We start from the raw sequence: 11,087 nt of genomic DNA, 5'->3' as shown, positions 1-11,087 counted from the left end.
GCCAGTATTAGATTATAAAAGTTTATTAGTCAAAACAAGTGTGCAAATTGGCAGCATTACAATAGTTAAAACAAATTGCGTCGAAGTTTAGGTTCACAGTGCACTCCGGCTTAATGTCTTTTGTACAGTCCTAAATGTATTAAAATTAACCTTGGTCACAGTTTGCTCAGTCTTTTATGCAGAAGGTGTTGGAAAAATGATAAAGGATCCTCGGTATTAAAGCCGGCATCAAACTCGGGTTTTTTCTTCAGAGCAATGACGGCAACTACAACCGCCAGCATGGCTGTCAGCCCCCAAATGTGGTACTGGCTTCTTGAAACGGGGTCCACAAAATGAAAGGAGTGCAAAGGCCCCATTACCCCAGGAGCGTTGTGAGTTGTGTAGTGGTCCTTGTCGCTGATGAAGAAGTCCAGTGGGACTGAGAACGCAGCGCTGACTTCAGCAGGGTTTAATACTGGGTGAAACGATTCATTGATGAAGCCGACGACCGGGGTCACCAAAAGGCCACTCTAATAAAGGAAGTTCAAGGTGATGTAACAAAAAGATTGGCCCAGTTGCTCTGATGGCGAGTTTTACTCAAGTGTTCTACCTTATTGATGACTGGAAACAGTGTGCAGACCACCTGAACATCATCAGGCTTCAGACCGATCTCCTCCTCCGCTTCTCGAAGGGCTGTGTCCACATCATCTTGATCACCGGGGTCTCTTTTCCCACCCGGGAAACACACCTCACCAGCGCTGGTCCTCAGCTACACAGACGTCAGTCAAAAATGGAGTTAAATGAGAAGGATAACTTCACAAAAGACATGTTCTTAGATTACCTTGGTTGAACGTAGGGTCATTAAGGTGTGTAGCCTCCCAGCCCTCACAAACAGTGGGATCAACACTGAGGCTTTGGGCAGGACAGGTAGGTAGGAGAACTTCTCTCCAATATCAAACTGCTTTAAAATGGCTACAGTCTCCTCTTTTGACTGCATTGCAGTTGACTGCTTTCTATCTGCACAAGGTTACAAAAACAGATTCTGAATTTAAACTTGATATGGTCCGACTTGTACAAAAACAACCAGTAGACTTAAGCTAATTTGTATCAAAAACTAATTTACCGGTACCTCTTTAAATGGAAAAAAAGTAAAAGGTAATTAACAAAATTAGCAGCCCATAGTCAATGACACCGGTATTCTTTGCTGCTCCAGTTCAGTTACGTGCTAAATATACGCAATAGTAATGTGAAAATAAATGTTTTTACCTTCTGACAAGCTAACGTTACGGAAGTTTTACCAACCTGCGAGTTGCGCATGCGTGTTCCCAACTTCCTTTTCGCGTAAGGATACTGATTGGATGAGCCAACTGCCCGTCTTCTCATCAACCAATGAGAGTAAGCATCGCTCCCACTTTGATTGGCCGAGCCAATTAAAGCACAGCGTTCTTCAGGAAGTGACGTCTGATGTAAATAGTCACTGACAGGCGCTTTACTAAACAAACTAGAAGCAGGTTTAGGACCGATGTGCTTTTTAAAGACATGAAATATACATTCAAGAAATAAACAGAAGAGAGATACAGAACGGGTGGTCAACATAGAACAAAACAAAATTTAAAAAGCCAAGAAAGTTCAATCTGATCCTCTGGACACATCTGGAATGCATCAGAAAATTTAAAAAGCATCCACAGTCGGTTCCAGACAACAAAACCAATAAAATAAGCAACTTGATCTTGGACATAAAACTGTAAAATTAAGCTTTTCCAAATTAAACATAAAATTATGAAGACTTTAAGCACAAAACAAGACGAACTGCTATCACGTTGACACACACAAAAAAAAACTAATTCAAATGCAAAATAGAACTAAAAAAAAATATATATATATAACAATGTTCAGATGTCTTACACATGTAAAATGATTTTAAAAAATAAATAAATAAATCAACTGAAGAGTGAAAAATAAAGGCAAATCACAAGGAGATTAAAGCCAAAATGTAAATAGATGTTCAATGAAACTGTTAATGTGCATTTAGATTTTGGAGTGTCTGATTTATGCCCATGTATGAATTACTTCCATCTCTCTAAGTCATATTTATCCCTCAAATAAAATGAGTGACATAAATGCCCAACCAAAATAAATGTTGCATAAATAGAATTTCAAATGTATTTTTGTTGTGTGCCAGATATAGACATGTTCATTCTAAAATGTGTTTTAATTATTGTCACGTGTTACAACACCCCCTTTTGTCACAATAAAAAAGTGCAACAGAAAACACAAGTCAAGGTTTGAGTAGGATTTATATTGCTGTAAACATGTTCTTAAAGAAAACATGATATATTAAATAATTTTTCCAGTATATTACTATTAAATTTATTATAAGTTAGGAGTTATCAGCATTTTCTAATAAAACCAAAATTAAACCTAAGGCTAGCATAAAGCCTGAGACATTCTTCCCAATCGTCCAAAAATAAATATACAGGTAAAGACATAAACTAGATGAATTGTTAAAATTTAACCAAAATATTCCCAATTTACATAAATATTCCCAATTTACATAAATATTCCCACTTATTATAAGGAGCAAAATAAATGTTTTTCTCGAAGTTTGTTACAATGCACAATTTAGAAAAAAATAAATAAGTTTCCAAATGCAGAAAAACTAAGGAGGTTGGTCACAGTGGTCCAAGTCTTTGGCGAGTCAGACATCATCTCTGCGACGCTTTGAACGCTCACATTTTGTACTTCTCCTTGGCTTCTTCTTTCAGTATACAGATGTGCTGTAGAAAGAAATGAAAGCATCAGAGATAAAGGAATAAATGTTTGATGCATAGCGGTCATCAAAGCATAGCATTTTATGATTAAATAGGATTTCATAGAGCAGGTGGATGCTTTTATAGGAGCTGTGTCTACAACAGATGTTATTTCCTCACTTGACTATTTAAAACAAGCAAACCCAGCAAAGAGTATGGATGCACAACTCAAATCTTTGATTCTGCAACATTACGAGGTTTGTTAGAGCATTTGACAGCTCCGTAGATGCAATAATTTAGACTTCTCTTGCATTTTCCCTTCCAAAACACTCATTCAGATGCAGTTATTCAGCTGTTTGACCAGATCTGTGGACGTTTTTTCAACTCCAGCATCTAGAGTTGCAGCTTCCTTCTGTTCTGCAGCCTCAGTGAAACTAGAAACTGGCTGAGCATCAACATTGCAGCAAATTTCCTCAAAGAGCACAAGAATTAGAGCCACAAAAAGATATGAATGTTTTTAGAATTCTGACTGTTTTCTGAAATTAAACTCAGAATTATGGAACAATTAATCCTAATTCTCTTCTGTAAATTTGTGTATTTTATTAAATTAGCCTGTTCTGATCAGTGTGTATATAATCATTTTGAAAATTATTTAGTAATTAAAAATGGATTTTAGCTTTAAAAAAGAGATACTTTGTCCAGTCAGGTTTCAAGTTCACATTTGGTCCAAGTACAGCTAAAAAGTTTTTGACCATTTTTTTTTGTCGTTTTGTGCTTTGGAAGTTCCTAACAAAGTGAAATACCCCAAAAGTATGTTAAGTCATTAAAATTTAGAGAGTGCACAAATTTCCTAATGCTAAGGACAGACGTTTTGACACTTGCTTTATTCCTGCATCTCCATTAGAAATCGATAACTATTTCTTGTAAAAGGATAAAACACATTTCTAACCCATAATTCTTTGCAGATGTCAAAGAACTACGCAATTATTTTTCACAACATTTATGTTTATTGGGATTTATTTTGATAAAACTGGAAACATTTTATAATTTAATTTTAAATTGGAAGCTGCTTCTTTAAAAAATAAAAAAAAAGGCTAAATTTTAACAGAATTTTACGATTTTAACATGAATATCAGTGAAACACTATGAACACGTTTTAAAATAGCTATTGTGATTTTTATGAAATTAACTTGAGCAGCTGTAGTTTCACCACCATAAACTCACTGTTAAAAGTTTAATCCTGCTGGGGGCCCGGTCTGACCTACTCTGAATTATAACCTAGTTTGGACCAGATCAGTCTCAGCTGCTCACAATGAGTGATCCCAGAGTCAACACCCAATAAGGAGTCAGTTTTGTTTTCGCTCGCTTCCAACACTTAGATTTGCACATCCCCCTATTATCCACAATCAGAAACAGATAAAACCGATGAGGTCACACAGTCACCCCACTGATACGCTCTTGATGGGTTGTGCTCGCCTGAATGTGAAGGTGAAGCCAAGGGCCAATATAAGCTGGGGCGTTCCGGTACATGGGGTTTCCGGTTCCGGACGGACGCCTCAGCGCTGAGCTTGTCATTTTTCCTGCCTTACCTACATTAAAAAGGTAAAAATAATTTACCTCTCTTGATTTTATTGAGCTCGTGTGAGTTTCCTCTCCACCTGGGAACAAAAAAAAAACGGAAAGGTGCCATGGTCGCACGGCCGACGTCACGTTTCACTTCAGTATCAGTGCGGTTTGATTCTAAATGTATCATTTCTCCTGGACCTCGTGATGATTTATGATCCTAAACGTGCCATCGTATTGACCTGTCAGTAACTGATCCTCTGTTAACAAACCAGTAGGTTGACTGGCGTAGCAGCTGTTCGTTGCTTACCGCCGAAGGGAAAAGTGCAATAATGTTTTTTGCTTGTGTGTACGAGTGCATCTATAGCAGGGCAACTCAACCAACGTATTCAGGGGGCCACAGTTACTGAAAGCCAGCTGTAAGGGGCCAGGCATACAGCAACTATGGTCATTAAGTAAATTTAGTCTAAATTTTAAAATCTAGTTTTATTTGGAATGAAATCGGCGGGCCACTCTGAGCTCACCTGCTGGCTGGATGTGGCCCCCGGACCACCAGTTGAATAGCTCCAATTTAGAGCACTGGAAAACTCATGAACCACTGGATAGATTTTATTGAATTATAACATTTTAAATTTAACATAAGAATAAATAGAAAAGCTTTGTGACTCAGTGTTTTGCTAACAACACTTACGCTGAGATCTCTGAAGTACTCATTGTAGTCCAAAGCATAGCCCACCAGAAAGGCATCTGGAACCTCAAAGCCGATGTCTGAAATGAATTTAAACACCATCAACGAGAGTTATTTAAAGAAAGCACGCTACTTAGTCCAGCAGAGGGGCAACGATCAGACGGTTAGTTTAATAGACCCTGTAGTGAAGTCGCACTTATTGGTCTTTTCCCGTTTCTGTGAAGCTGCGATGAAGTTGTCAGCTGTGCATTAGTGCAAAGTCAAAACGCTCACAGTAGCAGCTGTTCTTAAGGGCCGGTCTTAAAGAGATTATCCAACTCAAACCTAAAAGCTTTACATAATCAGACGCTGTGAAGGGAAGCCTATCAGGCTTGCATCAGTACATACAAATTTATCTTTTATTGTGGAGTTTCTTTAAATAAATATTAACCAGTGTGAACAATAAACATTGAATGCCTTAGCTGGAGAGTCTGAAACTGAGTTAAAGCTAATAAGGGCAGAACACTAGCTAAAATTAGCAAAATAGTAACTAGAAACTACCAGTGCATAGAAAAAAGGCTCTAAAAGCAAAAAAAAAAAAAGAGCAAAATCCTTAAAACTAAAAGTAGCAAATGCTAAAAGTAGTAAGAATAGCTAAAAATAGCCAAACGGCAGCTAGAAACTAAAAAGGAAAGCTAAAAATAGAAGAACATTAGCTAAAAATAACAAAGGGTTGGCTAAAATGACCTCAATTACAGCTAAATGTAGCTCAAGAGTAGCTAAAAGCTAGCTAAAAGTAACAACAGTGTCTAAAAACTAAATGTAATACAACTGTGTAGCCGAAAAACTAAAGATAGCGAAACAGTGGCTAGAGGCTAAATATGTAGCAAAACAGGAGCTAAAAGCTAGAAATAGCAAAAAAACAGTGGCTAAAGATTAAAGCAGCAAAAAGGTGAGCCAAAAGCTAACAATAACTAAACGCAAGCCAAAAGCAGCAAAGTGCTAGCTAAAGATAAAAAATATTTCTATTAAAATATAAAAATGGTTGAACAGTAGCTTAAAAGTTAAAGCAGCAAAAGGCTAGGTACAAATTTTTAAAAAAGACACTAAAATAGAGCAAGTATTCTGATGTAGATTTAAAATAAAATAAGAATAAAGATTTAGAAAAGTATACATTTGACAAAAATATATAAATAAGTCATAGCACTAAATATGCTGAGGTATTTGGATTGATAAAAATTGTACAGAAAAATAAAAACCAGGAAAACAGTTTTTTACCCCCCCAACTACATTACTAGTGAAAGGCATGAAAAGAGTTCACCACACACGGCTACATTATGAGGGAACAGACAATAAAACTGTACTCACAGTCTGGCCTGTACCCTGAACTTCTCGGGGTCCTCTTCACCAAGAGGCTGGAAAGAGATTTGAAGAGGAAAAACGTGAAAGACAAAAGGATTTCAACCTTTTCAGAGCAGATTTTAAAAGTACTTTAGCCTCCTGACCACACAAGTACTACAACTGCACTGGTCACCATCCAACCTCTGAGCTTAAACACATTCAAGTCAGAATAAAGGCTAAAAACTGCACAGTAAAAAAAAAAAAAAAATAGAATTTTATCATGCTTCTGCAGTGTTACATTAAAAAACAGCAAGTCATGTAAAGTAGTAAATATTGCACAACCTCTGCAGGAACAGGAATTAAAGCTGCATGGCTTGATACCAAAATAGCTAAAATGTCTCTTGAGTTCTGCTTCAATAAGTGCATCAGTAAGTGACGGTTAATGGAAGACATTTTCTTCTGTCTTTAAGCATAAAATAAAGCCTGCATTGGTTCACTTTTACCCAGCTGACAGGAATACATCAGAGGGAAAAAGCCTGTTCCTCCGCAGTGCAGTTTATAGTGCGTCAGATTAACTCTTAAGCCGTTCCCTCCCTCCGTCACATTACATCTCTAATTCAGTCCTATAGGAGAGTGCCCATTAGCTAAAAGCACCGTTGCATGCACTCTGTCTGAGGATATAGCAGCCAGTTATGGTTCCCTGCACTGTAAACGGCGTGGCCTCACCTCACAACTTTAACCATCTTGGGATTACATTCACTCAGCAGAGAAAGTAACGTCTGCATCGTCCTCCCCGTCTCCACGATGTCCTTTTATCACGGCAACACAAACAGAGAGACATTTGTAAGAGCTGGCGTTTATGCAGCTGGTGCTCAACGGAAGATGATGTCTGAGGAGACCGAACATTAAAAACAAACGAGTGCACGCACACACACACACACACACACACAGAGGATTAATCTGAATTTTCAATGCAAATCAATAAGCAGGGTTTAGACAACAGATGGAGGACTTGCTGAGTCACACAAGCCACTCCTATAAACAGCTGATTAAAAAAACAAAAACAGAATAAAACGTCTCCTACCTCAACAATTAAAACGTTCTGAAACAAAACACATAGGAGAGTCATTAAAGAAGCAGACGTGCATGAATTAGGGTGTGGTTATTTAGACAGACTCCAGAAGACTAACCTTGCCTGCGAGGTTGGAAAGTTCATCCCCACCTATGACTTTGATGCTGTTCATCGACTTATCGTTCTAAAAAAAAAAAAAAAAAACACAAACCCATTCTTTTTAGCGCCGCTGCTAGTTTGGATTTATATTTTTACATTTTCGATGCTTCGCACCGCAGCTGTGAATTTCTGATTTTAAAAGATTGTTCTCGCTGGCATTTTGACGAACGCGTCACACGCCTCACATCGGCACGACTGAATCCCCAAAAGGAGAAAGGCAGCTCACACAGTAGCTCTTTACTCTAATGAAATCCACCGTCAGCGGGACCGATTTATCGCTGTTGTGGTTGAGCACTTTAATGTAGTCCAGGAGGTCTGCGAAGAACTTGTAGCCCCCTTTTAGCACACACAAAGCCACGATGTGGTGTCCTCCCATATCCTGGATTATGTCACGGGCCAGTCGCTCCGTCCTGCAGCAAAGAGGGAAGACACGAGAAAGTGAAGCATCGTACTTCCTAAATTCAATGCTTCACTTATTAATCTCCATAATGACACAGTCTGACGTGCTGCAACAGGACAGGCTTTTCCTCTGAGGACTTTAAAACCAGCCATAGAGCTTCTCCTGCTGCAACATGCCAAAAGGTTAACTCTTCAGCTGTGGTTATGTAAACTGACTTGACAAAAAAAAAAAAAAAAAAAAAAAAAGAGGCGCACGCTAAAAACTAATGGGATAAAAAGACCAAATTTGTAAACAAATGCTGGGTCATATTTGGACCGAGTCAACCCTGGGTTACTGGTTTGACCCCGCAGACTGGGTTAAGTTTTCTTCCTCCATGTTGGGTTCAAATGACTCGTTAAAGAAACCAAAATCTGTTTAACTAGTTGGTGCTAGGCAGCTGGTGCTAACTACTAGACTACACGTTTACAAAAGTTAAAAATAGGGTAAACACATTCTTACAAGATGGTTTTACAGTCCAACTCATTCTCCAGGTCTCCAACTTTCAGAAACTGAAATAAACGGCACCGACTGGACAGGGAGGCACAGAGGGGACGTTTTGGACTCGATAATTAACTGAGATGTTCGTTCTACTAAAAGTGAACATTTAACAGAAATACACAAGCTCTGGTTTAAAGAAAATTATACAGAAATCAGTGTCAAGTTAAAGGAAACAAGGCTAGTGTTTTGGTACTTTGAGCTAGCCTTTTGCTACATTTAGCTTCTAATTGTTGAGCTCCTAGCATTAGCCTTTTGCTACATTTAGCTTCTAATTGTTGAGCTCCTGTAGCGTTAGGCTTTTGCTACATTTAGCTTCTAATTGTTGAGCTCCTAGCATTAGCCTTTTGCTACATTTAGCTTCTAATTGTTGAGCTCCTGTAGCGTTAGGCTTTTGCTACATTTAACTTCTAATTATTGAGCTCCTAGCGTTAGGCTTTTGCTACTTTTAGCTTCTAATTGTTGAGCTCCTGTAGCGTTAGGCTTTTGCTACATTTAGCTTCTAATTGTTGAGCTCCTGTAGCGTTAGGCTTTTGCTACTTTTAGCTTCTAATTGTTGAGCTCCTGTAGAGTTAGGCTTTTGCTACTTTTAGCTATTGTTTTCCTACTTTTGGCTTTTTAAAATAGTGTTTTGCTTCATTTATCTTTTAGAGTTTTGCTCCTTGAAGATTTCACTTTTAGCTATAGTCTTCTACAGAATTTAGCTTTTAGCTAGCTTTTGAAACATCGTGTTCAACTACCTCATTGCTATATATTTTTTTTTTTTTGCTAGCATTTTTATACATTTAGCTTTAAGATAGCCTTTCACATATTTTAGCTAGTGTTTTACGGTTGTTTTATTTTTTGCTTCTCATTGGTGTTGGGGGGGGGGGCGTAGCCTTGATTCAGTTCTATAGCTAATTTTAGCTGTTCTTCAGCACTCAGCATTCTCTAGTTTGTGTTAAAAAGATGTAACTGGGGTAAAAATAAATAAATTTAAGACAAATGTTAGTCTAAACATACTGCTAGTTTCACTTGAGCAAAGGTATATTTCTGTGTTGGACACATTTCCCTGCAGGAAAAGAAACACGATTCAGTCAGTTTGGACTCTTCCAAACAAAAAGATACAGCGTGCTATTAACTTGTATTAAATACTTTGTGTCTTCAGTGTAAAATACAAAAATATTTTTAACCCATCGGGTTCTGAAGCAGAGGTCCAGTCAGGTCGGATAAAAATGTCCGACTGTGAAGAGTGGCTCACCTCCAACCCTAACTTTCTGACCCAGAATGAGTTCTGAAAAGAAGCCAGCAGTTTTCAGTGTGTGGGCTTCACCTGTCCATGATGAGGCCGTGGGGGATGATCACTTTGTCCAAATCGTTCTCGTAATGTCTGGGGACACAGAAGAGGTCCAGATCGTGTCCCTTCTCGTCATCAGAGATCTGGGAGAAGAACAAGCAGCGGGATTAAATGCGGGTTTTTGTTTTTAAATCGCCTCCTCCCAACCACCACCTGTTTGTTGGTACCAGCACGCGCAGATTACCGCGGTCTCTAGAGTTAAAAAAAAAGAAAAAGAGCCTACAGAAGCCGAGGTGGGTCAAAACCGCACCCTGATAAATGATCACGAACCTGCAGATACGAAGCCATGTTTCCGGTCCGGTCGGTCTCAGCAGAGATTCATCAGCAGAGTCATGTTCGGGTTGGACCACGAGGAGAGCAGCTGCGTCTTCTTCCTCTGGGTTTCTGGACCGAGCTTTTAAAGCCTTGACGTTAGAATCCACCTCACCTGCACAATAATCCGAGTCCTCCCACTCTAAAAACCCAGACCCGGTTCGGCAGACAGCACCGACACTGAGGAGCTGGAGGGAGGAGAGGCTGCTGGGTGACGCAGTACAAAAAAAAACTTCATCCATGAGGTAACAACTCTGAATGCTCTGGAGCTGACTCATAATATCTACTTTTAATTAATAATGTATTAATCTGACCCATATGTTCAAAGTCAAACAGTCCAAAATGATCATTTCAGTTGATTATTATATGTGTAAAAAATACAATAAACTTTATGAAGTTTAATTTGTTTTAAATTTAAAATGTCTGCAATCCACCCAAACTGGTTAAAACGAAGGTAAAACCAACAAAGATTTCCAGTTTAAATCTTTGCTGATGACAATTTTATTTGCACTTTATAAAGTTGTACTGAGGTGCAGATCAGCGGAAAGTTAAAATCCACAGCAATACATTTGAACATTAAGCAAATAAAATAAATTTGTTTTGTGATTTATTTATTTTTGTTGTCATCTTGCATTCCCTGTGGTAAAACAGAATATTCAGTTTTAGAAAATATCTTCAAATGGCATTGGGGGAGTGGTGGCGCAGAGGTTAGAAGATGGGCCTGTGATCGGAAAGTCGCAGGTTCAACTCCCGGTACCATCAACATCAAAATGTGGGTGGAAAAGGTGAAACACCCACACCTGCCTCAACCCCCCCCCCCCCCCCCCCCCCATCTGCTCCCTAAACAGGTCTCTCTTGAAAATGAGTTCTCGTGACTCAATGAGACTACCAGGATAAATAAAGGGTCAATGAAAAAAAGAGTTTTAACACGTTATAGAAAACTGTTCATCAAAATGAAATTTTATATATTTTTT

At 38.6% G+C, this 11,087-nt stretch overlaps 2 protein-coding genes across 2 annotated transcripts; both read right to left on the bottom strand.

The window, feature by feature from the left end:
- Positions 1–1,285, bottom strand: nudt7 (nudix (nucleoside diphosphate linked moiety X)-type motif 7). The gene is made up of 4 exons (XM_037683474.1): positions 1,246–1,285; positions 821–996; positions 590–748; positions 1–509 (listed from the first exon to the last, which is right to left on the bottom strand). Exons 2-4 carry the CDS (start codon positions 974–976, stop codon positions 156–158), a joined length of 669 nt encoding a protein of 222 aa, XP_037539402.1. The 5' UTR covers positions 977–996; positions 1,246–1,285; the 3' UTR covers positions 1–155.
- A 1,394-nt stretch (positions 1,286–2,679) lies between these two features.
- hprt1l (hypoxanthine phosphoribosyltransferase 1, like) lies at positions 2,680–10,169 on the bottom strand. Its single transcript, XM_037682822.1, has 9 exons — positions 10,072–10,169; positions 9,778–9,884; positions 7,758–7,941; positions 7,491–7,556; positions 7,385–7,402; positions 7,027–7,109; positions 6,328–6,374; positions 4,984–5,060; positions 2,680–2,756 (listed from the first exon to the last, which is right to left on the bottom strand). The coding sequence occupies exons 1-9, from the start codon at positions 10,087–10,089 to the stop codon at positions 2,709–2,711; spliced, it is 648 nt and encodes a 215-aa protein (XP_037538750.1). The 5' UTR covers positions 10,090–10,169; the 3' UTR covers positions 2,680–2,708.
- Positions 10,170–11,087: the final 918 nt, after the last annotated feature.

Source organism: Nematolebias whitei, chromosome 10 (assembly GCF_014905685.2).
Source record: "Nematolebias whitei isolate Nwh7 chromosome 10, NemWhi1, whole genome shotgun sequence".
In the NCBI taxonomy this organism is placed as follows: Eukaryota; Metazoa; Chordata; class Actinopteri; order Cyprinodontiformes; family Rivulidae; genus Nematolebias; species Nematolebias whitei.
This window is presented reverse-complemented; position numbering and strand designations above follow the sequence as displayed.